We start from the raw sequence: 27,912 nt of genomic DNA, 5'->3' as shown, positions 1-27,912 counted from the left end.
CTGCTGAAGGTGTCACAGATGCATTAAAAGATTTTTAACACAAAAAGGGTGTGCCAAGTTCCTAATGAGGATGATTAATTTAGGGGAGAGCAGTGGTATCACAATTAGTCCTAAGGTATGCACATTCCATATCTCCACATACAAAGCCTCAACCTTGAAATCTCTATTTTGAAAAATTGCTTTTGCATTTGAGAGCTTTTGTTTCACTTCTACATGCTGCAGGCCTTTAATGCAACTGGACCCAACTGCTGTTTTCCTGGCAGAATGCGAGGCAGCCTACCATGGGTTAATCGTCCCCTTCCACTTTGCCCAGGAAATTTATCATCACTTCTTCCGCTCCTCTATATACTTCCAGTTTTGTTCATGCCTCAACCTGAGCAGAAGTCCTTTTTGATCCTCTGCATTTTCCTGTCAACTGCTGTGCTTCTTTTCCCCCCCCAAGCTTTCGAATGTATCCTTCCCCAGTCTTTTCTTCTTTCTCTACTGCAAAACAAACAAAGTTCCCTGCCCCTGCCCTGCCACTTACCTTGAAGAGATCACACACTGGGTCATTGTCATCCCCTGCTCTGTTTTCTTTCGTGGCCAAAATGTAGGTTAGATTCTTGGGGCGGACACTGGTCTTGTCAGATATGAAGGCTTGTTTCCAAAGAAACTCAAAACATGCAACTTGTATAGGGCTGCATTTGATGTTATAGCATGTGGATTCAGAATTAGTAGCAGCCCCAGCTGCAATTCACAGATGTCCCTGGAAAAAGGGATAGACTGATAAAGCACTCTGGGAATTGTAGCTTTGTGAGGGGAACAGGGGTTTCGTCGCAATGCTCAGCACCCTTAGCAAAATGCAGCTCCCATTGCTGTTTAAAGTGGTATTCATGATGCTGCAAATACGTGATGTGAATGTGCTCTTGGTTGGGTTGTGGGAATTCCATTCGCCCTTTAGCCGTCACGCTTGAATCAGCCCTTGGAAGGCTTTCACTAGTGCCCAAAGGCACGGGTCTGTGCTTTCAGAATGTAAGCTTCCTTTATTGGCAACTTCAGTGTGTTCTGTTTATGAAGAGCACATGTAAAGTGAGTTGCTCTGGCGTTGTCATGCAAAAGCAAGGATGAGATTCTCAATAAAATGACCAGAGCTGGGAATGGAGGAGGATGATGCCGCACAGAAGCTTCCTCATGCCTGGAAGCTCAACAGGAGAGCAATTGCCAGGCCACATCAGGATCCTGTGGTTGATCTTCCCCCATGCTCTGGTCTCCAGCGGTGGTTGGTACCAGTTGTTTCAGAGCATGGTGGTGTCTCCTTTTAATCCCACTGCGGTTGACGCTGTCTTTGGCTCTGGAGGGTTGGGTTTATGACAGAATTTGACAGCTGGTGGTCTTCCAACTGGCTCTTCCTTTCTGTGGCAGCAGCCTCTCTTTGCATTCAAGAGGCCTGAGGGCTGCTCCATGTGTGGTGGCATTTCTACACTCGAGTAGTGATATCTATTTGGGAAAGCAGCAGGTGGAGAAGAAACTGGCATACAGCAACTAAGTGAAGGAGGATGAGGATAGCAATAGACAATGAAGGTCTCGAGGCAGAAAAGATTAATGAAGGAATAAAGTTAGTGATTAACAAATACATTTCAAATGCCTTGCCATATTTGTTACACAAATGTCATCCTCAAAATACAAAGTTGTCTAGGATGCAGCAGCAGCACCATCTTCCTTTAACAATTAAGTTCAGGCAGATTATTCTGAAAGATGCACACCCAGAAGTGATAATACTCTGCTTGCATCAACTGTCACAGCTCAAGAGGAGGCCGGTTTTCATTAAGTTCTCATGAAACGAGCTGGCATAGCTCAATTCTGTCACTTGAGTAACTGACAATTGTGTGGATCCCTTGGAACAATCCGTATACACTCTATGGTTATAGTTCATTATTAAGCAGATGATACAGATCATTATGGATTTTCTTTAAGAGGGGGATAAAAGTAAAGGGACCCCTGACCGTTAGGCCAAGTCATGGATGACTCTGGGGTTGTGGTGCTCATCTCGCTCTATAGGCCAAGGGAGCCTGTGTACAGCTTCTGGGTCATATGGCCAGCATGACTAAGCCACTTCTGGTGAACCAGAGCAGTGCACAGAAATGCCGTTTACCTTCCCGCTGGAGCGGTACCTATTTATCTACTTGCTCTGGTGTGCTTTTGAACTGCTAGGTTGGCAGGAGCTGGGACAGAGCAATGGGAGCTCACTCTGTCATGGGGATTCAAACCGCCAACCTTTTGATTGGCAAGCCCAAGAGGCTCTGTGGTTTAGACCACAGCACCACCCGCATCCCTTAAGAGGGGGATACATAAGCACAACTGAATGGGTGACATAAATGTTTACAACTGCCGGAATAGATCAAGGCTGTATACACACCATATGTTTAAAACACATTTAGAGCCCATGATTTCCCACAATGAATCCTGGGAACTGTAATTTGCTAAGGATGCTGGGAATTGTAGCTTTGTGAGCATTAATTTATGCTTCCCAGGATTCTTGGGGACATATGGTGGACTGGTGATAAAAAGACAAGTAAAAGAAAGGACTTAATTCCCACAGCACATAGTTAAACCCTGGAACTCGCTTCTAGAAAGGATTAATGGAGAAGGATTGGACAAATTAATGGAGGTGAGGGCTATTGATGAATCCTAGCCATAATGTTTCCATCGTCAGAGGCAGCAATGCTTCTGAATACCAGTTGCTGGAAACCAGAGGAGGGGGGAGGGCTCTTGTTCTCAGGTCCTCTCTGTGGGCATCTAGTTGGTCACTGTGAAAACAGGATGCTGACCTTGATGGGCCCTCAGCCTGACCTTGCTCAGTATTGCCTACGCTGGCAGAGGCTCTTGAGGGTTTCAGGCAGGGGACAGGCCCAGCCCTACCAGGAGATGCCGGGAATTGAACCTGAGACTAGTTCAGGCTTCCTCAACCTCGGCCCTCTGGGTTTTCTTATGGCCTACAACTCCCATGATCCCTAGCTAGCAGGACCAGTGGTCAGGGATGCTGGGAATTGTAGTCTCAAAACATCTGGAGGGGCCGAGGTTGAGGAAGCCTGGACTAGTTGAGATTCCTGCATTGCAGGGGGTTGGACGCCATGGCCTTTGGGGTATCTTGCAGCTCTACAATTCTACGGTTCTGAGACCTTTTGCATGCAAAGCTTGTGCCACTGGACCATAGACCTTCCCCTTTCACTGGCCATCTCCATTTCTTACCCAAATGCTCCGAATTCTTACCAAATTCTATGGGAAACCTGAAGCCACCCTGAGTGCAGCATAGAAAGTTGAAGCCAGCTACTCACAGGGAAGAGGCTTTTGGATTATAATTGTGGGCAGGCTAGCAGGGGGCTGGCAATGGGGAGATAGAGGTTTCAGACAGTATGTGGGTTTGGCATTGGGCGTGGGGCTTTTTGGAGAGCTTTAAAGCCAAGCATCTGTCATAAGAGTCTTCTGGATCAAGCCAAGGGTCCAGCATCCTGTTCTGTCAGTGGCCAGCCAGATGCCTGTGGGAAAACAGCAAGCGGGACACAAGCACAAGAGCATTCTCCCCTCTTGTGGTTTTCAGAAGCACGGCTGCCTCCAACTGTGGAGGCAGAGCAGAGCCATCGTGGCTAATAGCCATCCATAGCCCTCTCCTCCTCCATGAATTTATCTAATCCTCTTTTAAAGCCACCCAAGGTTGGTGGCCATCACTGACTCTTATGGGTGCTGCATGATGAGGTCCTTTATTTTGTTTGTCCTGAATCTTCCAGTTACATTTGATGCTCATGGGCTCCAGCGTTAAGACAGAAAGAGCAAAGCTTTTTTCTAGCCACTTTCTCCACGCCACACATAATGTTCTTAACTTCTATCATGTCGCCTTTTGCTTCTCCACACCAAAAAGTCTCAGACGCTGCAGCCTTTCTTCATAGGGGAGTCCTTCCACACACTTGATCATTCTGGTTGTCTTTTTATGAACCTTTTCCAACTGTCATCAACCCGGTCAAAAAGTAACGAAGAGAGATGAGGATTGTGCCAACTCTCAGCTGCAAAGCATATACAGGGTTTTGTCCCAGGCCTGTAGTTGTTCAATGTCTTCATTAAATGACTTGGATGAAGGAATTGAGGGGATGCTCATCAAATTTGCAGATGGCACCAAACTGGGAGGGGTAGGATTCTGAGAGGACGGATTCAGAATTCAGAATGACCTTAACAGATTGGGGAACTGGGCGCAAGCTAACAAAATGAATTTCAATAGGGGCAAATGTAAGTTTCTGCATTTAGGCAGGAAGAACCAGATGCACAAATACAAGATGGGAGACACCTGGCTTACTAGCAGTACACGTGAAAAGTATCTAGGGGTCTTGGTGGACCACAAGCTTAACATGATTCAACAGCAGCAGCAGAAGCAGCAAAAAAGTGCATGCTATTCTAGGCTGCATCAACAGAAGTCCAGATCAAGGGAAGTAATAGTACCACTCTATTCTGCCTTCCACACCTGGAATACTGTGTCTGTTTCTGGGCACCACAATTTAAGAAGAGAGCAACCAGGATGATCAGGGGTCTAGAAACTAAGCCTTACAGGAGCACTTGAAGGAGCTGGGTATGTTTAGCCTGGAAAAGAGGAGACTGAGAGGAGATATGATAGCCATCTTCAAATATCTCAAGGGCTGTCACATGGAGAAGGGAGCAGGCTTGTTTTCTCCTGCTCTGGAATGTAGGACTTGAACCAATGGCTCTAAGTTGCAAGAAAGGAGATTCCAACTAAACATTCAGAAAACCTTTCTGACAGTAAGAGCTGTCAATAGTGGAATGGTCTCTTTTGGGACTCTCCTTCCTTGGAGGTGATTATCAGAAGATGGATGGCCATCTGTCATGGATGCTTTAGTTGAGATTCCTGCATTGCAGGGGGTTGGACTAAATGACTCTTGGGGTCCAACTCTACAGTTCTATGACTCTATGATTCTGTGAGTGGTAGAATAATGCTTCTGCTAAAAGGAAATAAAGAGCTACAGAGGGCAGGAGGTGTCATCACCAGGGCTGGATTTAGGTTTGATGAGGCCCTAAGCTACTGAAGGTAATGGAGCCCTTTATACATCCAGCTGCCTTTGTCAACAGCAAATTGTCACTGTTTTTTTTTTTTTTTTTGTGTTCAATATATGCTAGATGGTAATTTATGGACCTAATACGTATCTAAAGCCATTTTCATATAACAAAGTATGTATTTTATCAAAGTAATTGCTGAACTGAAATACAATTAAGAAGAAGATATTAATAGTGAATTTGGGGGGGGGGGGCCAAGAGAGTGGGTCCCTAAGCTATAGCTTGTTTAGCTTATATGTAAATCCGGCACTGGTCATCACACTGACAGTGGCAAACATGGCCCTGGGGGGAATTGGGTTGCTGCCTTTCTGTTGCAATGCAGATCTTCAGTGCAGAAGCAGTGGGAGGGAATTCCTTAATCTTCTCTCAGCCGGCCACTTTCCACAATGCAACCACCCCCACCCCTGCACTTCTTAGACACCACCAAGCATGAACCTGCTTTGGGGAGAGGGGTTGCAGAGGACGAGTTACAAACCTGCCACTTGGTCCTCTTCTCCTGCAAATCATCCACCAGTGGAGATCAGCAACAAGCTCACAGAGTCACAGTACTTACTGCTGTCTGAGGGATCGTCTGGGCTTGCACTTGCCCTGCTGCTTCCCCCCAGGAAAACCAGATCTCTACTGCTGAATCGGAGCAAACATCAACTGGGTTTTATGCAGATTGATGTTTGCTCTGGTTTTGGCACGAAAGACCAGGGTTCCCGGGGGAAGCATCAGGGCGAACAGAAAACCTACGCAGTAAGTGGAAGAGTGGAGGAGCCCAAAGTCATTCAGTGTGTTTGCTTAGCTTGAGGGCCCCCTCCTCTTTCTTACTCTTTGCTGCAGTGCTTCTTCTGACTCCCCCTGTATTTACATTAGCTGCTTTGCATTTGCGCAGCCTTTTGTGTCTTCTCCTGACAAATCTCAAGTAGGCAGAAGAAACAGGTAGACATTTTTTAAAGCTTTGATCTGAATGGGAGCCAAGGAGTGGTTGCCTCCTGCTGAAATAAGCCCCTCAGCTGAAGGGAGCAGTCAGAAGCGCCGTAGCCCCTCCACCATCTACCATCCAGCACAGTTTTTCCTCCCTTTTTAAGTCCTGCAATATAAACTTGGCAGAAACCAGATACGGAATGGGCCAGGAGGCCCCTGTGGCTTTGAGGCTTGTTTTCCATAACCCATTCTATCCTGTCGCATATTTAAGCAAGTGTTGGCTTGGGCAAAGGTTTCAAAAGGCCGACTGCTGTGGGTAGCAACCTAGCCTGGTGTTGTCAAGATGAAACCATTACCCCAAAGGTGAAAAACACCAGAGACAACAACCAACGTAAGGGATTGCTCAAGCGAGGTACGAAAATGGAGCAATCAATGCTCCTAACGTCCCAACTACACAAGGTTGGTTGGTTAGCTGGTTTTAAACAAACAACGGCATTGCAAAGTTACAAAATACCCAAATGAAATTCCCTGGTTCATCTGATACGCTGCCATATAATGGCTATATCTGGAAGTCCACAACATTCCTGGTCATTGGACCTGTTTCCACAAATCCTTCATCAGAGGCCAAATTACAGCTTTGTTTTGTTATCCAGATAGAAAGCTTTGGTGTTTCCTTACACGCACGAACACACACATGTAAAAAACACACAAAACCACTTGACTGGAGGCAGATGGGGTTTATTTTAGGGAGTCAGCAGTACCAGCCATTGGATTCACAATAGCCTTGGCAAAAGGAAACTGGGCAAAACTTCCCCATTCTGGTTTCCTCTCTTGTTTGCACTCCAATTCATTTAATATTACAAAGACCAAGACGGATTATTTCTTTCTTTCTTTCTTTCTTTCTTTCTTTCTTTCTTTCTTTCTTTCTTTCTCTCTCTCTTCCATTTGCTGTGCCCCAGGCACTCATTTGAGGGCAGGAGGATGGGAATCCATATGGCACCGTGCTTGAGCTCTGCATTCAATGCACCTCCCCACCTAGAATCATAGAATCATAGAGTTGGAAGAGACCACAAGGGTCATCGAGTCCAACCCCCTGCCAAGCAGGAAACACCATCAGAGCACTCCTGACATATGGCTGTCAAGCCTCTGCTTAAAGACCTCCAAAGAAGGAGACTCCACCACACTCCTTGGCAGCAAATTCCACTGTCGAACAGCTCTTACTGTCAGGAAGTTCTTCCTAATGTTTAGGTGGAATCTTCTTTCTTGTAGTTTGGATCCATTGCTCCGTGTCCGCTTCTCTGGAGCAGCAGAAAACAACCTTTCTCCCTCCTCTATGTGACATCCTTTTATATATTTGGACATGGCTATCATATCACCCCTTAACCTCCTCTTCTCCAGGCTAAACATGCCCAGCTCCCTTAGCCGTTCCTCATAAGGCATCGTTTCCAGGCCTTTGACCATTTTGGTTGCCCTCCTCTGGACACGTTCCAGTTTGTCAGTGTCCTTCTTGAACTGTGGTGCCCAGAACTGGACACAGTACTCCAGGTGAGGTCTGACCAGAGCAGAATACAGTGGCACTATAACTTCCCTTGATCTAGATGCTATACTCCTATTGATGCAGCCCAGAATTGCATTGGCTTTTTTAGCTGCCGCATCACACTGTTGGCTCATGTCAAGTTTGTGGTCAACCAAGACTCCTAGATCCTTTTCACATGTACTGCTCTCAAGCCAGGTGTCACCCATCTTGTATTTGTGCCTCTCTTTTTTAATGCAGATTTTTCCTTGCCAGAAAAATAAAATAAAATCCACTGAGTCCTGTAAAGATGTGAAAACTCTAAAGGTGTAGTGGAACCATTTATGTTTCATTTGTTTGTTTGTGGTGCAACATGTGGTATTTCTTTGGTAGGGAGTGGGGATGAGCTATTGCCATGCCTCCTCCGTTTCAGTTTGACTCAGCTGGGGATGCCTGGGCCATTAGCAGTTTAGTCCTGCTGGCCACACGACTTGGAAAAGCTGTCTGCGGACAAGCGCCGGCTCCCTCGGCCTGAAAGCAGAGATGAGCGCCGCACCCCAAAGTCGAATTCGACTGGACTTAACCATCCAAGAGTCCTTTACTGCCTTAGCCGTTTCATTTCCAGGAAATACGGGGAGGGTGTTGCTTTTGTTTTCATGAAAAGAGGGGTGCCTATCTTACTATGCATAGGGTTTGTTTATTGTAAATCTTAATACTAGTGTGGGGCTTGCTCACCGTCAGAAAGCCTGGTAGTTTGAGTCTCAAAGAAAGCTTTTATGAATTTCTCTTCCATTGGGGTTGAACGCCATTGCAGCTTAGTGAGTGATTTATGCTGGAGGTGCAAGGCGTCTGACGCTGGGATTCTACGCATGTCTCAGAATAAAAATTAAAATTGGGTTGATATAGTGGGGGGGAAATGTTGAAATAATAGCAGGATATATAGTGCCAATGGATCTTTTAACGTTTTGTTTGGGCTAATAAAGGATCAAATATTATTAGAAGACAAGTCATTAGTTCAGCAGCTCCTGACAGCTAGCTACTAGGGAACTGTTTATTTTAATGGGGGGGGGGAGAATCAGAAGCACTGGTGAAGGAAGAGGAGTGCGGGGGGAGCACACTGCCCCGGCAGCAGGATCCCAGTGTGGTGCCATCGCGGCTGCCCCCCCGCCTGCGCTGGGCATCGTGCCCCTGCAGGCAGTGTGTCACGCCCCCAGGATATGCGCCAACCCTGCCCCCGCCTGCTCTCCACCACCCTGTGCCGTACCGGAGCATGAAGCTCTGCCACTGACCAGAACACCTTGGAAGAAAGGATAGGTGGGATGTTGTAAAGATGTAAAATGGACAAATATTGTGAGAATTAGTGGGGGGAAACAACCTGATGATCTTTTTGGTTGAAAAATGGTGCAACAAGGTACAAGAGTTATAAACTAATTCTAATGGTGTTTTTTTTAAGTATAGCTTTATACTTTGTTTTCCTTTATATTCTGTATGATGTTCTGGTATATTCGTTAATGAGCTAATAAAAATTTTGCATGCACACACACAAACAAACAAACAAACAACCCAAGTGCAGATGCAGCAAGTGTGATGCACAACAAATGCACAACAAGTGTCCCATCAGATACTTCCTGTGGCTGGACAGCTGCAAAAACCACACCCTGCTTGTTACTTTGTGCGCATGCTCAGTGAGGTATGACAGGTAGCGTGTGGTGAGGAGCATGAACACAATAGGTACTTAGCATGCACTGTTCACTGGTATGGATGGGATACTAAGGATGTGAACATTTGCAAAGGTGTGGGCAGGGCTGTGTTATTGCATATTCTGATAAAAGCAGAATGAGAAGGAAAAGAAATCTGCAGAAGTAATCCATGAGAAAGCACCCTTTCCTTCCTTCCTTCCTTCCTTCCTTCCTTCCTTCCTTCCGTCCTTCCTTGATGGCATTTGTGTTTGAATGTTGGTGATTCAGTTTCAAATTCCTGAGCTACTGGAACTCACTCGTCCCACAGAGGTCTTGTAAAGGTATAAATGATGGCTGGTCCCCACTGTGGCTACCTAATAATTTCCAAAGAGAACTGAGGTAGAATAGCAGCCTATTGCCTAAGACTCAAAACATCGCTGGTTTTTATTTATTTATTTTATTATTAATCACATTTACCATATTTTTTGCTCTATAAGACTCACTTTTTCCCTCCTAAAAAGTAAGGGGAAATGTGTGTGCGTCTTATGGAGCGAATGCAGGCTGCACAGCTATCACAGAAGCCAGAACAGCAAGAGGGATTGCTGCTTTCACTGCGCAGCGATCCCTCTTGCTGTTCTGGCTTCTGAGATTCAGAATATTTTTTTTCTTGTTTTCCTCCTCCAAAAACTAGGTGCGTCTTGTGGTCTGGTGCGTCTTATAGAGCGAAAAATACAATATATACCACCTTTATCTCATAGGGATCTCAAGGTGGCAGGCATGGTTCTGCCCCTCCCCATGTCGTCATCACAACAAGCTTGTGAGGAAGGTTAGACTCAGTCTCTAAGAGATGGTGACTGGCCCAAGGTCACCCAGGCAGCTTCATGGCTGAGTGGAGATTCGAACCCTGTTCTCCCAGGTCCTGGTCCAACACTCTGACCATTACACCAGGCTGGCTCTAGTCAGAATCATATCTCTACCATGAAGGTGGAGGCCCTTTCCTCTACTTTCCCACTTGCAATAAAACTACCTTGCTTTAGGACTGCATTGACCGGAAAGCACATTTTAATTACAAATGCTTCCACTTGGTTCTCTGTCCTCTGTTAATGAGAATCACAAAGCCATACAAATACTTCAAGGGAGGTTCATGGGTGATTTAAGTCTAATTGTGTGAAAACCCTATTAGGAAAGGACTGGCGCTTTTTTGGAAAGCTTTGCCAGTGCTGCTCTCTGCTGGCTCTAGGTTGTTCAGGCTGGTTCAGTGTTGCAGCTTCATCTATGCTACTTTCAAAATAAATAACCAGGAAAGTGTTTTAAATTGGTGTTTTAATAATTCTTTTCACTGCAGATTAATTTGGGGAGGGGGGAGTGTTTTTAAAAAATTGCTCTAAGCTTTTTTGAATTAAAAATGGCATAAAAGATTACGGATAGTTTTGTGAGTTTGCCTGGCTTTTGGCAGAGGCTGTTTCCTTGCATGGAAGTGCGTCTACTTTTGACATTTTTGAGCAAAATGCAGATTGAGGAGGAGGAAAGCTTTCTCTTAAAAGCAGCACAGGGCTGAAATCTTGTGTCTTAGTGTCACAGATGAAGTTAAATTATTGGCAACTCGGCTGGCAATTTGTTCACCAAATGAGAGCTGCATCAAAAAATATGAGCCGCGAGTGGCGGCATTTCTGTTGCTGAATTGGCTGCTGTTGACTTAATGCAGTTGCTGAAAGTGCCATGCCCGGATTAGAGGCCATGATACTAACGTTAAATAAGTCAGAGTTCTTGTTATTAAGTTGGAGTTCTTTTTTCTTGGATTAGAGACCAGCTAGGAAGGTCCTGGATCCAGAGTAGTAGTTGCCCTACAATCTGTAAGGAGAGAGCCTGTGCTTTCCAATTAAGGTACAGTGGTGCCTCGCAAGACGAAAAGAATCCGTTCCGCGAGTCTCTTCGTCTTGCGGTTTTTTTCGTCTTGCGAAGCAAGCCCATCAGCGGATTAGCGCTATTAGCGCTATTAGCGGTTTAGCGGCTATTAGTGGCTATTAAAGGCTTAAGGGATTAGCGGATTAGCTGCTAAAAGGCTATTAGCGGCTATTAAAGGTTTAAAGGATTAGCGGATTAGCTGCTAAAAGGCTATTAGCGGCTATTAAAGGCTTAAGGGATTAGCGGATTAGCTGCTAAAAGGCTATTAGCGGCTTAGATCAGCTGATAAGTGGCTTAGATCAGCTGTTAGGCGGCTTAGCCATCAGCTGTCAAGCGGCTTAGCTAACAGCTGTTAAGCGGCTTAGGGGCTTGGGTAAAAGGGGGGGAGGGGAAAAAAACCCAGGAATCGCAAGACATTTTCATCTTGCGAAGCAAGCCCATAGCAAATTCGTTTTGCGAAGCACCTCCAAAACGGAAAACCCTTTCGTCTAGCGGGTTTTCCGTCTTGCGAGGCATTCGTCTTGCGGGGCACCACTGTATTGGGAAGACATCTACTGATGGTGCTATTTTGAAACGTTGTCCCACTGTATAACAGGCACTGAACAGGTTTCTTGCAGATTGTTACTGTAAGCCTGGTGTTAATCTTGATACGCAGATTTATAGAAGAGCTTCCACCATCTCCAGTTGCCTCCCAAGTTGTGTGCCCAGTGCAGCAGCCTTGGTGCAACACCCAGTAATCTTCTCTTCTCCTTTTCTTCTGTGTTGTCCCTGAGTTTCCTTTTCTCCTGTGCATCTCAACACAGAAAGAGTGAAAAAAGACAGCAGGGAGGTGAGAAGCAGAGGATAAAATGAAAGGAATTCTGCAGCCATCAGATGGCCAAGAAAAATACTGAATCCAAACAATGAACATGGCAATTTTGTCTCACACGCTGCATTCCCTAGTCATCTTCCAGTGGGGAGTCAGAAGCAGCCAAGAAATCTCATTGGGCTCATTGCCTCATCAACTTGCATGGGCAAATGTGTGTGTGTGTGTGTGTTTGTCCGAGTAAGAAAGAGAATGGTGTACACATAGAGGCCTAGTGAAATGATGTAAGGCTGGAAGCCCATAGCCACAAACTTGCCTCTGCTGTTTTATGCCATGGGCCTCAGGCACCTCCAAACTGTTGAATGGTTTCTTTAAATGTAAAGGTTCATCATTGTTCCACTCGATGTGTATGTCTTTAAGGGGCCAGAGCAAAATAACGAGACCCAGTTTTACAGCTGTGAAACATAGCAGGTGCTGCTGAGTTGTATTGATTAAGCTGTGTCAGCAATTGGGTGTAGTATATAAGGAGCAGCACCTAGCTCTGCCATTACCCTGGGGGATGGGTTGGTGGTTGGGTCTGGTTTGTTGTTGATGTATTTAGTGTAAAAGGAGTTTTTGTTTTTGTAATTAAAACCTTGTTTAAGTACTTTTTGAGTCCCTTTTTAATGCATGGTCTCCCCAGCAAGCTCTCTGCAACGCTACCATACTGCAAATAGCCAACACAAACTTCCAATGTGTGTCAGCTGGTGAGCTGCTCCATGTGCATTTGGTCACGAAAAGTTGCATGATTTCTTGCTCCGCCCCCCCCCCCCCGGGCCTCCTGCCATTCATAGGCCACTTGTGTTTCTTTTTGTAGTGTGAACTCAAATATGGAAATCCAGTTATTGGGTTTGCATTATCATATCTCAGCATGAAACAGAAGCGAGATCTTGTTGCTAAAGCCATCTGTAGTTTTTGCCACATCAGTTTGGTGCTGCCAGTGCATTGCTTGAAAGTACCACCATGTGGTACTCACTACAAGAGAGAATATGTTTGTTTCTTTCTGAGGGCCTGTCTCATCTACGAAGTGCCAGGAGTTGAAATCTAGATGTTCCCAGTCTGTGCTTATCACAACTTTTTTCCAGGGTATTTGAGCCAGATAGATTTCCTTCTGCTGGTGCTCAGTCATCCACACTTGCCAGACTGTGCTAGGCCTGGCTCCAAAACAAAAAAAACCATAACTTCTTAGTGACTTGTAATAATGAGACTTCAGAATATTTTGCAGACCACTTGAACTGTTTCTCCCTTTTTCATACTACAGGTTGGAAATAATTATAGCCATTCAGATAAGTCCACAAAAGTTGGTAGCCCACAAAAAAGTTCACAAATACCATGTGGCACACCGACAGCATGAAAACCAGGAATCTAATTCCTGTACAGTTTCCAAGAGTTTCATTACCTGCTTCAACCTACAGATGAGCAGGTGACCATGGCATGAAGGAAGTCTTGAAGGATACATGCAGGAGGTCTGGCAGGCTGCTGTGTTTGGTAAAGACAATTCAGGACTTCCTCTGCTTGATGTGGGATTGGGCATGAAAGCTGGGATTCGCTTCTGCTGGAAGCTTGGAGGTCCTCTTTTTCTCTGCAGTTCTGAATCGGAACTCTGCAAGCACTTGGTGGAAGAAGTAGGTCCTGTTTTTAAAGCAAGACACGGGAGGTGAAGGGTGAGAGAAGAAACTGGTCCTTATTCTAGAACAATTTGTTCCATCTGTCTGCACTGAGCAACAGGTTCTCACATATGGTAGCAAGATGCGTGGCTGTTGGTTATGAGGTCTTCTGGCGCAGGTTGGGATTAGAAGTTTCAGAAGATGGTGCAGGTATAGAAGGGAGAGGAGAAAATAGAAAAAAAAAATGCTCTCTGAATTCATACCTGTCAGGGAACTGCCATCAGTGCCGGAGGGAGAGAGCAAAATCCAGAGGAATTCCGGAGAGCGTCCCGGGATTGGGAGAGGCAGCCCATCTTCTGGGGAAGAGAATCAGCGTAGCACCAGTGGAGAAGGGGGGCAGATGGGGGAAGTGGCGAGGCGGTCCCAGGACTCCTTGCCAGGGACCAGCGGGGAGAGTAGAGGTCCTCCGCTGCCTATGCCCTCCTTGCGCAGAAGGCTTTCGTGCAGAGAGAGTAGGAGAAGACTAGGCGTCAAAGAGCTTTTTTGCTGGAAGAAGTTTAAGAAACGCCCACTGACGGATTCTGCCAGCGATTGAGACAGCCACGGGTGAGTGGCTGTCCGGACAGAAAAGGTTCACTCAGGCGATCCAGCCAGGTGTTTGCACCGGCTTACGCACGAGCAACCCCTAGAACCATTACAATACCTATCCAGGTAGGATGCTATACTAAAACTCTCCCTAGATCTTCCAGCAGTGAAATAATGAAAGAGCACAATAACTTTTACCAAACCTTATGTGAGCTGAAGGCCATCTCCTGCAGTGGATCATTCCCTCCACCAGCACACCCCTGCTGTACACGAAAAGCACAAAAAGACTCTCCAGAGAGTTTTAGTCTGGACCTACTGAATATTGTGGGCTGTTTTTCTATGGGGCTGCAATCGGAGGGGGAGGAACCACCCAAGAATGCAGGCATCTTGCATTGCAGACTGACTGGAATCCATTCTCTCTCAGGATGCTTCAACCCAAATTGCCAGCCTCTCTCATATTTTACCAACCACCCCCACCCCAAATAATTTTTAACATGACTTGTCATATTTCTCCAGAGCTGTCTTATGAGTCCGTGTTTGTTCCAGCTTGGATATGTTTTTGGTGGCTTGAAGTGGTTGGGAGGGGAGCAATTAGTGGTCATATGTATATACTATGAGGATAAACCATCTTCGCCCGAACCCAGCACCTCCTCTCCACAGATGTTAATCTGGAAGTCATTTTGGACTAGCATCCGGGGCAACAGGCAATTGTTTGCAATAATTATATGGAAACTTGATAAAAAGTGCATTTTTGGTTTTGCCAATGAGTCATGATACGGATAGAGGAAAAATCCTTGCCACGTTGAACTCTGCTAGAAAGTGGGGGGGGGGGAATATGGAGATGGTCCCCAGATTATCCCTCTCTCTAGTTATGCTGTTTTCTTCTTTGCCTGCTATCCTGGTGCTGACAATTATCCCAAGCACTCTGTGTGCCTGATTCTGTCATTTTCAATAAGCGGGAGACAAGCATTGTCAGGAATTCTTGCAAGGGCTAGCTGGAAAGGGAAAATAGGGCCTGGGTGCCAGATATTTTGTACAAGCTGTTGGGAGTTGAATAATCCTTCTGGAATGTTTATTTCAGTGACCATCTAATCGTGTACTCCTAGAAAGAAATGTGAGGAGCTAGGCAGCATCTGTGTTTGGCTCTTCCTCCTAATGTACATTGAATGTATGCACAGGTATACGATGCTCTACAGATATCCAAGATCATAGCGTAGATTCGAAGGGACACTCTTAACTGTAATATTTATTAACATTTCTTTGTTTGATGGTATTTACCTGTATTGAGTCTTGACTTTTTGAAGTCTTCTTCACAAAAGAAAGTACTACACACAATACACACTTTTAACATATGGACTCCATTAGGACAAGCCTGCCCTCCTGCTTATATGACTGTTAAAAAGGATTCAGCAAACTCACATCAGTGGTAGTCAGGACAGCGTAACTGCAAACATTTATGAGACTTACTAGAGGCCACATTTACCTGGAGGGCAAGCGGCAGAGGCAGCCAGCTGTCTTAATCTTGCTGTACATGCAAGCTGCCTGATCATCAAAAGGCAACAGGTGGGATAATAATGTATTGGCAATATTTATGTAACCAGAAAGCCTTTCCACAGTTGATATCTATATCAAAGTTTGGTTGAGAATGAACTGGAGCTGGGTGGTGCTGTAAGCACAGCAGCAACAAACAGCAACCTTTGCGTGAGAGCTGATCCACGATCACTTTATGTACCTTTGAGGACTATTAACTTGCTGATGAAGGAATATCGTCGAAGCAGTTCATTATCCTGGAAGAACTGTTCTGTTTGCTGTTTGTTGCTGCTGTGCTTACAGCACCACCCGGCTCCAGTTCATTCTCAAACTTTGATATAGATATGCATTGTGGAAAGGCTTTCTGCCTCAGCTCCAGTGTTTCTTTGTGGTTACACACCATTCTAAGCATTCCTGTTGATGGAATATTCATTTGACGTCTATTAGTCCGTGACTTCTTCTTGCACGTATTATATGGCTTTTGTTTATGAATTAAGAAACAATTGATAGCGTTTCATAAATATTGCAAATGCATTATTGGCCCACGTGTTGCCTTTTGTTGATCAGATTGTTTTGTGTTGTAACACAGGGGATTTTCTTTGTCTCATACTTCTCCTTGGAAGCTGATCAGCTGCTGTTGAAGGCAGAATGCTGCCCAGCTGGTGTAATAATGAGGCTGCAGCCCTGGTAGGAAGCCTCATCAAAAGGGCTTACTTCTGAGTAGGCAAGTGTAGGATTGCTCTGTGAGAGAGTTTCCTGGGAGGTTGATGGTTTAAATCTCGTCTCTGCTATGAGCGTATGAGGTAGCCTTGGACAAAACACAATCACTTAGTGTTAGATCCCTTCACCCTCAATGCTTGCAAGCACAGGGATAGTAGTCACCTTACAGGACTTTTGTGAGGATTACTTCAGTAATGTGTGTAAAATGTAGATTGTTATCTGTGTGTCACTCTGGCTTTCCTTTTAACTAAAAAGTGTGTAAACTTATATGAGAACCGCTCTTTTCTTATCATTGGCCCTAAAGCTATTACCTTAAACCTGCGCCATCAGTCTAAAGCAATCACCCAATACGCTTTGACAAAAGTGCTAAGAGGTCTCTGGTAAAGAATCATGGGGGCTAGTCTGTGGTTAAAGAAAAATATAACAAACAACAATTCTGTGCCAAGCGAAACTGAATTCTACAACATGCAGAACTTTGAAAATTCAGCTTATTTTACAACATAGTTTATTCTGCTTAGTTGCCCATGCATTACAAACATATACCATATTTTTCGCTCTATAGGACACACTTTTTCCCCTCCAAAAATTAAGGGGAAATGTGTGTGCATTCTATGGAGCGAATTCAGGCTTTCGCTGAAGCCTGGAGAGCTTCAGGAAGATATCCGCAAGCCTTCGGAGCGCGGCGGCAGTTCCCGCCAGGCTCCAAAGGCTTGCACATAGCAGCCTACAAACCGAAGCCCAGGGAGCGCAGCGCTGCGCACCCCAGGCCTCGGGCAGCTATCCGCATGCCTTCGGAGCGCGGCGGGAGTTCCTGCCGGGCTCCGAAGGTTTGTGGATAGCAGCCTGAAGCCTGGGGAGAGCAGTGCCAACTCCCACTGCGCTCCCCGGGCTTCAGGCAGCTATCCGCAAACCTTTGGAGCGCTCCCCCAGCCCGCAAGCTCTGGGAGCGGCAACAAGGCTGCAGAACCTTGCCTCTACTTCTGGACCTGTTCTGGGGGCTGGGATCGGGGGAAGCTTGGGCTTCCCCCGCCCCAGCCCCATGGCTAAAAATGAAGTCGTGCACAGCCTCTCCTGGTTGGAGAGGTTGTGCGTGGCTAAAGAGGAAGCCAAGACAGCCAGCAGAATGGATCCCACTGGCTGTCTTGGCTTCTTTGCTCTTTGGGTTTGGGGGGGGGAATAATTTTTTCTCTTTATTTCCCCCCCTAAAAACTAGGTGTGCCGTATGTTCTGGTGCGCCCTATGCAGTGAAAAATGCGGTATTTGCAGCCATAAGTGCCAACAGCTTAAAAAGCAATAATGCCAAGACACTTGGGAAACTGAATTTTGTGTTCAGTTTCCTTTTCTGTTTGCATAAAATCCTGGCGTGTGTGCAGTAACTTGGAATCCCAGGATTATTTGTGACCGTAAAGGTTGCAAATGCCATTGTACAATGTTTCAAGGAATTGCCAGGTGAACCTTGGAGCTCCTTTAATCTCTCTATTGAAATGACCTTCCTTGCGGCAATTCTCATCAGCCCTGGCCAGCATGGTCCAGCGGTTAGGGATGATGGGACTTGGTCCAAAACGTTTGGGTGACATCAGGTTGAAGAAGTCGGTCTTAGACTACTGCCCAGCTTATTCACTTAAGTCACAAGAAACTTTGTGACTCTGGGAGGTGTGAGATGTAATTTGTAGTCAAATTAATGCAGTATCTTCATATATTATTATATCTAGTTATTCTGATTGTCAGTAGTATTTTCATTGTTTTTGACCCCAGAGCAGTCTCCTCTTCTGTCTTCCTGCTCACTGAATTCCCTTTTCTTTTTCCAGCCTTTTGAAGCTGATGGCTGGTGCGACACTGCCAACAACCGGGCCTACTGCCAGTATGATGGAGGGGACTGTTGCTCCTCCACTGTCTCCTCCAGGAAGGTAGGTGGGATGTTGGGGGTCCATTAGTTTAGGAGAGTACTTAATCCTTGCCCTGCAGGCTGTATTCTCCCAATCACCTCCCTAAGCTGCTGTTACCCCCGCAAGCGAGAATTGCAAGTTAAGCACCAGCCCAGAACATTGGTTAGGGTAAGAGTAACCACATGAGTAAAGGCATTCAGTGTGGGGAGAGTTTTAGGGGGAAATTGACTGGTAGTGAAGGGGTAAGCACTCCGCATTCTCATTCTAATGCAAAACGCCCACCTCCCAAGGGCACCTTGCAATGAAGAAGGGGCTCCAAGTTGTCTGCTGTTGCCGCATTACATGCAGTGGCGGCTGGGGCCTGTTGGGATTGGTGAGGTGGAAGTAGGAAGCCGTTAGATCCAGTAGTAGGGGGAACCAGAGCCAATGGCAAGGAGAGCCAACTCATTCTGGTTTTGGTAGGGCCGTCCTGCTCCCTACAAGGGCAACATGGAGACCAAGGAGGAGGAAACTGACAGGCAGACTGGTTGCAGCTTAAACAGCAGGCAGATGTTGGTGGGGCAGCACCACATCTGTCCCAGTGAGAACATAAGAAAAGCTTGCTGGATCAGGCCAATCTAGTCCTTCACCCTGTTCTCATGGCCTCCACTGGCGGTATGTAGTTTCCCCCTTAGCTACTTACCAAAAAGCAATTAGCTTCAGAGACACTGCTTAGATCAGGGGTCAGCAAACTTTTTCAGCAGGGGGCTGGTCCACTGTCCCTCAGATAATAATAATAATAATAATAATAATAATAATAATAATAATAATAATAATTTATTATTTGTACCCCGCCCATCTGGCTGGGTTTCCCCAGCCACTCTGGGCGGCTTCCAACAAAGATGAAAAATACACTAAAATGTCACATATTAAAAACTTCCCTTCAGATGTCTTCTGAATGTCAGGTAGTTGTTTATCGCTTTGACATCTGATGGGAGGGCGTTCCACAGGGCGGGCGCCACTACCGAGAAGGCCCTCTGCCTGGTTCCCTGTAACTTGGCCTCTCGCAGTGAGGAAACCGCCAGAAGGCCCTCGGAGCTGGACCTCAGTGTCTGGGCAGAACGATGGGGGTGGAGACGCTCCTTCAGATATACTGGACCGAGGCCATTTAGGGCTTTAAAGGTCAGCACCAACACTTTGAATTGTGCTCGGAAACGTACTGGGAACCAATGTAGGTCTTTCAAGACCGGTGTTATATGGTCTCGGCGGCCGCTCCCAGTCACCAGTCTAGCTGCCGCATTCTGGATTAGTTGTAGTTTCCAGGTCACCTTCAAAGGTAGCCCCACCTTGTGGGGGGCTGGACTATATTTTGGGGGAAAAAATATGAACAAATTCCTATGCCCCACAAATAACCCAGAGATGCATTTTAAATAAAAGGACACATTCTACTCATGTAAAAACACGCTGATTCCCAGACGATCCGTGGGCCAAATTTAGAAGGTGGTTGGGCCTTAGTTTGCTGATCCGTGGCTTAGATTATGAGGTTAAAGGTGCAGGTAATAGAATCCACAAGCCCCACCCCCAGCTTCCCCCAATTTAAGCCAAATCACGTCACTCCTGTAGCCTAAAACAATGTTAAGTGGGCTATTGCAAAAAATTAAGGGAGGCAGGTCCTCCTCCAGTGAAATAGCTTAGCTATATAGCTGGGTGCCTTATTAGCATTTAAAAAGGACCTTGCTTAGTGCTGATTCACACATACAAGTACATTGTTTTCCCGCCTACATTTAATTATAGTTGATGACTGGCCATTTAATGGTTGAACTGACTATACTGAAAAGCATTGTATCTGAAATGCTATAACAACTTCTGGTTGTGCTGCTGTGACTTTCATGGTCCATCCACATGTGCAAATTATGGATAGGCATTCATATGTGAACCAGTTCCAGTGGTTTGCATATCTTTCCTGTTAACAGTTCTGCTAGTGCCTTTTCTATGAATGAATGGAGCTTTTGCCAGTGATGCTTGAACTGCTTGATCTCTGTATATTCTGATATGAACTGACCTGACCCACAGCTCCCTGATCACAGCTCATTTACCAACTCCCTGAAAGTGGTGATTCATTTCCCTGCTTTAAAAATAGTAAGCTGTGCTTTAAAATGTGTCATTTGAGAGCAAATATGTTAGAAATTATAGGGGACGCGGGTGGCGCTGTGGGTAAAAGCCTCAGCGCCTAGGGCTTGCCGATCGAAAGGTCGGCGGTTCGAATCCCCGCGGCGGGGTGCGCTCCCGTTGTTCGGTCCCAGCGCCTGCCAACCTAGCAGTTCGAAAGCACTCTCAGGTGCAAGTAGATAAATAGGGACCGCTTACTAGCGGGAAGGTAAACGGCGTTTCCGTGTGCGGCTCTGGCTCGCCAGAGCAGCGATGTCACGCTGGCCACGTGACCCGGAAGTGTCTACGGACAGTGCTGGCCCCCGGCCTCTTTGAGTGAGATGGGCGCACAACCCTAGAGTCTGTCAAGACTGGCCCGTACGGGCAGGGGTACCTTTACCTTTATGTTAGAAATGCATAGATGTGATTTTCCATGTGGTTAAAAAAATAAATAAACAGGTGCAAAGATGAGACGGACCAGACATCTACCTGGCATTTGTGAATGTGGGCTTTTAAAGCCTTGACCTGCCTGGTTCTTGACTATGCAAGCACCTTTAGCATAGCCAGTGTGGAGCATGTGTGTGTGCGCCAGACCCATTTCGCTGTGTTCAGAGTCTGTGGCAGATGTGCAGGCATTGCAGCTATCCTGCAAACAGGTCAGTTTGGAAATTGCTCCAAGAAGGTAGAAATCTCTGGTATAGGAGGAAATAGCTGGTATAGGAGGATGAAAGCCCTATATTTGGTGTCAAACGGTTGATCCATTGAAAGGTTGTCATCTTGCTTGCTTAGCTTCTTAAGTGGCTGTTGTTGCTGTTAGATCAGGCATAGGCAAACTCGGCCCTCCAGATGTTTTGGAACTACAACTACCATCATCCCTAGCTAACAGGCCAGTGGTGAGGGATGATGGGAGTTACAGACCCAAAACATTTGCTGTTAGATTCACCAGAAGGTCTCAAGAGTGGGCTACAGCAATATAAAACAACAGCATTATAAACAGTTTAAAACAAATTACAATTGCAACTAGATTGTGTTCTAAAAATATATCTTGTACGCGTCAAAGGCCACTGTAAAAAAAGCTATACAATGAACATGCTGGATGCATCTGGGTGGGGAAGGGAGTTCCACATCTTAGGAGCTGCCACAGAAAATGACCTCTCCCAGGTCTCCCCCTGCCCCACAAATACATCTGAGGGTACTACCAAGAGTGCCTCCTCTGCTGATCTTAACACCAAAGTCTGTAGATAGAATCATAGAATCATAGAGTTGGAAGAGACCACAAGAGCCATCGAGTCCAACCCCCTGCCAAGCAGGAAACACCATCAGAGCACTCCTGACATATGGTTGTCAAGCCTCTGCTTAAAGACCTCCAAAGAAGGAGACTCCACCACACTCCTTGGCAGCAAATTCCACTGTCGAACAGCTCTTACTGTCAGGAAGTTCTTCCTAATGTTTAGGTGGAATCTTCTTTCTTGTAGTTTGGATCCATTGCTCCGTGTCTGCTTCTCTGGAGCAGCAGAAAACAACCTTTCTCCCTCCTCTATGTGACATCCTTTTATATATTTGAACATGGCTATCATATCACCCCTTAACCTCCTCTTCTCCAGGCTAAACATGCCCAGCTCCCTTAGCCGTTGGTACCCTTAGATATTGGTACCCAATATATTTAGGGCTTTAAACATTGGTGTGAGTACCTTAAATTGGACCGAGAAACAAACTGGCAACCTGTGCAGCTATTTTAAAACAGGAATTATAGGAGTTCTAATGGGAACGCCAGCCTGTTGGCGTTTAACACCAGGTCAGTCTTAAACGTTGGCCGGGATCTTTTGTTATTTTGCACTCCTGTAAATCATATATGGCCATCCTCCTTTGGGTTGGGACTCCGCTTAGTTCCTTCTTCTTGATCATATTCTCTTGCCACCTGCATGTTATCTGTACAAAAGATCTCGAGTCAGTCCTCGCTCCAGATATGTGCAAGTCTTCTCTTCCATCCTTTTTGTTGTGCATCTTGAATCACTTTTCTTTTCATCACTCAGGAAGAAGAGAAGGGTTTGGGAGTATAGCTCTTGGTATCTTGGTCTAGAGATGGGATGTTGCCTTGTGCCCAGAGTGGAGGCCACCTGGAGCCCATTCCCCTCTTGACATCTTGGTGATGGAGGGAAGAGTTTTGTTGGATGGCAGAGGTCAATGGCTTGAGGAAACACAGTGGGGGTGAAGCTTCCTCTGAGCAGCAGCCACACAAAACAGCTGAGAAGGGTTGACTCTGTAGAGCTGGAGTGAGACATCGGGCATCACTGCAAAATACCCAGTCAATCCTGCTTTTTTTGTTTTATTTGAACTGATTCAGGTCAGGCAAAGAGTTTGGTCTCAAAGGTCAAATAGCTCAAATAGCCCTTTCATCAGGTCAGAATGACAAAATCTGAAAAGCTTTCAAGAGAACAGCAAACGCTTAGTGCACTGAATCTGGTTTGTGTAAGGCTCTAGGCCAGAGATGGCGTGCCAGATCTCCACTAATTTTGTCTGCTTTTTTCATTCTGGCTGTTAATACCAAGTGAGGAACCTGCTTTCAGGTGGATGCACTCTGCTCCCTAAGCAAGCTTCTTGCCCACTCTCCCCAGGTGGTGGTATTTCCTATCGGCTGTGACCGGGACGAGTGCACCTGTCGAGACCCAGCCGCAGAAGAGAACCAGTGACAGCAGCCAGGGCCGCTTGTGCCGTCTGGGAAGCGAGTGGAGGATACGACACAGGCTTGAGGAGGAGCAGGACGCAGGGCTGATGGGAAGGACTCCAGTGGAACGCAGGGGCACAGAGACCTGGTGCTATGGGAGGCATAAGCGCGTATGGAAGAAAGCAAGCAATGACAAGGAGGCAGAGAGCAAGCGAGGGGAATCAGACCAGGGAGGAAGCAAACAGCCTTACAACACCCGTTCAGCTTCTTTCCCATCGGAATCAAGGTGCCGGCCAAGGGCCTGTTCCACAGCCTTGTCAGCTCTGCCGGCAAGCTGGCTCTGGATCAGGCCCCTGAGGCTGCCTTCAGTGCATTACTGTATAAATGGTTTGCCACCTACAACTGTCTTTGCTCTGAATTTTGTCAGTCTGCCCAGCTACCCTCATTCATTGTCTAGGGCTTGATTTTTTTGCAAATGCGGGGGGGGGGGGGAAGAGAGGGGAAAGTGATTTGTCTGCAAATATTTAAGCATAATTTTATTACAAATCTATATTATATTTTTATTTGCTGATCATTAAGCTAAAACGTGCTGCTGTGAAGTATGGGACATCAGAAAACTTGGTGTCAGATGCGGAGGGATTTCCAGACGCAGAAGGATTTCTAGTTTATGCGAACGGGAGAGTCGAGTAGTACCGTTGTTGTTGTTGTTTTTCTGGTGTAAGATTGCATGTTTGAAGGCCCCCTCCAGCCCCACACAGCCCCCCCCCTTCTCCTTGACATTGTTTTTCCTTATGGGCAGAGAATATTGGTGGTGCAGTCCAGGAAAAACTTTACCATTTGATTCTGCCCACTGCATAAACTGGCCACAAGATGGGCACTTCAGTGTAACAGGAGATGCCCACCAGTCTCAGATAATTGGTACCTATAAAGGCCAAAGGCTACAACAGAAAATCTGCACATCTGAACATTAAAAAGAACACTGTTTTTAAAGTAACTTAACATTACTGTACTGGGTCCATACATCAGGGCAGACTTGCAAACAAGTCTACAAGTAACTTGTCTTCAGTTTTGCTATCCTAAGCCTTCCCATCCAGGAGTGTGTTTGCCATGTTGTGTCCAGAAAGACGCAGCTTTCTAAAAAGCTTTCCTGTTTGGAGACAGGTGGGAGATTCTTCCAATCCTGCAACAGGGGACCCAGAGATGCTTCACATAGTCTAATTAATGGGCAACTTTTGTGGGCTTTGACTGCTGAACTACAGGGGTCACCAACATTTTTGGACTTGCCAGGCACATTTCAAAATCCAAGTTAGTGCTGTGGGCACCAGTCACAAAAATGGCAGCCATGGGAGTATAGTCGTTCCAATGGGGAGTCATGTACATTTCTGCTGCTGCTGATTCCGGAAACAACACAATATTGACACACACATACTGGTGCCGTGCTCAAACATATACCATATACATCTCTCACAGATTATACACAATTACCTCTCCTTTTCTGCCACACCCACCTGCAGACCACACATTCAACTCTCCCTTTCTCTGCCCAAATGTATTTCTCAATCACAAACACACACAGCATGCCTAAGCACCCCACACACATTCAAAAAGGAAAAGGAAAACCCTCCACAGATGAAGGAACGGCCTGTCCACCCCCTCAAAAAGAAATCTGTTTTTGTTGTGATCTCTGCTCTAGAACGCACACAGCACTGTGATACTTTACTGCTCCAGAACACCATGTGGTATATGTTTGCTCCGGACAAGTGGTTCTCAAGCTTTATTCTGCAGAGTGTTACCACTGCGTTCTCACAGTGAGAAGATCAGTCCTGGCAGAGCAAGACACACACACCACGCAAGTGAGCTGGCTCACTACCAGGAATGCAAGGTGGGATAGGTTGCTCTCTAGTTTCACAGGGCAATGGTGAGGCCCGACATTCGCATTTCAAGGGAAGCTCCAAATGGCACAAGCTAAAGCTTCCCTTGACATGCATCTGGCGGCTTCAGAGATTTTGTTGGGCCTGGGGCAGGGAGCGAAAGAGTTAAACTTCCCACCCAACCTGTTCCTAAGGCAGTTTAGACTAACCTGCAGCATTGCATCTAATCACCAAGCAGTTGTTGCATCCTGCATAAAATAAACCTCTGATATGTCACAAGCTGTAGGTGGCCTGGGAACAGCATTACCCACACCAAAAGCCAGATACCACTTCTGAGACACACCATGATGTGTGCCCTAAAGGGCATATACGGTAGCTCATTCATCCTTCTCCTCCTAATTTCTGCCTAAAACTGGCACCTATGTACTATTCGGTGGTTGGCACAACCTTGCTGTAAAATACTCTGAAATTAAGCAATTGCTGCCAGGCACTCTTATTGGAAGACACTGGCTCAGAAGGTTCTGGGCCTCGCTGTAGGACGTTCTATATGATTTGGACTGGAATTGCCTAATGCTATGTGATGCTTCATAATAGCACAGTCTGGAATATAACAAAGACTCGTGACCTAAATGCTAATAAGGGCAAAACTGCACGCTAAAGTGGAAAACGTGTGTTTGCCAATCAATAGTAATAGCAGGAGTGGAGGGATGATGCACATAGTGTTCCCCATCAGTTTTTTTCAAGAAAGCCCCACACACCCCTTGCAGGCCAGGCTTGTTTCGAGTTTTGGAGGCAGCCGAGATGAAATGGTTGACGAGAGGAGTTGCATGGGAGAGTCAAGCAAGGGGAGGAACATGTTGGTGGAGCCTTCCTGCAACCATGTAGACCGGAAGTAGCTTTTAAAAAAAACCTAAACAGAACAACAAAAGTTATTTGTAGGGCTGCTTAATAGTAGGTGACCCTCAGAACTACAATTCTATGATCACATTTAGATGTGCATCCAAGGTTGTTGGCTCCCCCCAATACAATACGATAATCTTTATTGTCATTTTCCCATACAGAACAATGAAATTGAAAAAATCTACACCAGACATTCAGCCAAGAAGCCTGCTATCCCAGCCTGCTATCACCTAAAAACTCTGAACATGTAACGTATGGGTGAGACAGTAACATGTCTGGAAACACATGTATGGCTCACCGGAGAGTGAGGGCTGGCTTTCAGCCCATCAGAGAGTTCTGATGGTCAGGAAGGAACTTGGCTGAATAGGAGGGTGGCATTTGAAGCAGCATAGCTCATTTTACAAACTCAGCATGAGTTCCCGAGAGAGATGACAATTCCTGTCACCAGCACTTCCAATTTGTTTAGGCGCACCGTTTCACTGCCTGTAAAGGGAAGAGAAAATGTCAGGAAGCTGTTTCTCGTCTGGGTACAAAAGAACAAGTTGCGTAGAGTTGCTTTGGATGCTCTTGTGCTGCGCAAGCACAGGTTGCACAAGTTCAGTGTGCTTCCTGTTCCTCTACACCAGCATCACTTCCAAAATGCAGACTCCAGATCGTTTCCATGATGAGAGCCATGCAAGCCGTTGGCACAGAGATAATGAACATGTCTCCCAGGTGGGAGGCAATGAAGGTTTTGAGTAAAATGTCTTTTTTTGTGTGGAAGAACAGGGAGCTTCTCATATTCCTCTGCAGCAAGGTACCATTTGAAGCTGCTGTGAGACACTAAGAGACCAGCTTTGGCAGACCATATTCCTTTTGAAATAATGTCTAATTTCTGAGCCAGGAAAAGGCTTCTTCTCGTCAGAGGTTTATGCAAAAGTTAGTTTTGATTATTGCCTAGAGCTGCTGCACCTAACAAAGAACCTCTATGTGTGGACTGTAGACATGTTTTAATATCATCATTATCATTATTAAAAAGGGTTTGACAGCAAAAATTGGTCCAATCAAACACATCCAATGACACGTGCAGGTGCTCCAAAGCACAAAACCAGTTCTGGATTTGGGACATTATCTTCATAGAAATGGTCCCACTATAATAAGGGTTCACCACAGAGGCTGAGTTGGGGGTTTATTTTCTGGTGTATTGGAGAAACGTGACCCTACATTGGCAGCAGCGGTGTCTTTTGACACCTTAGCCAGTTGCTTCATATACAACTCCTTCAGCAGAGATTCCAGACTTCAAAAAGGTACATGCCTGGTTGGTCACCTGGCTACCAGACAGCTTTCTGGTTTGTCTAAAACAGGCATTCCAGTATTTATTAAACTTCCAGTGTTTAATAAGTTTTTCACTCCCCCCAAGGACAGGGATGAAGGTTTAGGATGAAGAAGCCACATTCAGCCGGAGAAGCTGATGGCAGGCCAGTGGGGAAAATTCATTGGGGTGAATTGCTTCTTTTTACGGTTCAGGGCAGGTGGGACTTCCTTTAGCAACTTGGAGCATCTTGTCCCCTTTTTGAGGGAGGGTTTTATTCACAATTGAGGCTGCTGCTATTTTATTTTATTTTATTTGTATTTGATAATTATTTTTTATAAAAATCTATGGAAATAAATAATCTACCTATCCTCGTGTCTTTCCCCATTTTGCTGCCTGTGACTTGAAAGCGAAAGTATTGTCTGCAAAGAGAGGCAAGATCAGCCCGACAAAATGGACAGTGACATCGTTTGAGCAGATTTAACCAAGGAAATAAACACAAACCTGCAAGTTTCCGTTTGCCATTGACTCACCTGTTATAATGTAATGCCAATTTTCATTTACTGAAGTAAGCCAGTTCTTTTGCTATGTTCACTGGAAGGAAACCGGAACGGTGCAAGGTCAGGAAAAGACAGGATGCTGACAGGTGGGAAGAGATTTCAGCTCTGGATCAGGAGAAAAGTCTCTCTCTCTCTTTCTCTCTCTCTCTCACTCACACACACACACACACACACACACATGTTCTGATACATCTACAGTGGTGCCTCGCAAGACGAAAAGAATCCG

General features: G+C 45.9%; 1 protein-coding gene across 1 annotated transcript in view; it reads left to right on the top strand.

Moving 5' to 3' along the window:
* PAPPA2 (pappalysin 2) overlaps positions 1-27,639 on the top strand; it is a 128,570-nt gene extending 100,931 nt beyond the window's left edge. The window contains exons 21-22 of the mRNA XM_083446232.1: positions 18,195-18,293; positions 23,015-27,639. Coding sequence (XP_083302358.1) covers positions 18,195-18,293; positions 23,015-23,089 — 174 coding nt within the window. The 3' untranslated portion in view covers positions 23,090-27,639. The remainder of the gene's footprint in view (positions 1-18,194; positions 18,294-23,014) is intronic.
* Positions 27,640-27,912: the final 273 nt, after the last annotated feature.

This window comes from Podarcis tiliguerta (genome assembly GCF_965153285.1).
Source record: "Podarcis tiliguerta genome assembly, chromosome: 6".
Classification (NCBI taxonomy): Eukaryota; Metazoa; Chordata; class Lepidosauria; order Squamata; family Lacertidae; genus Podarcis; species Podarcis tiliguerta.
Note: the sequence above shows the minus strand (reverse complement) of the source record. Positions and strands in the feature narration are given on the sequence as shown.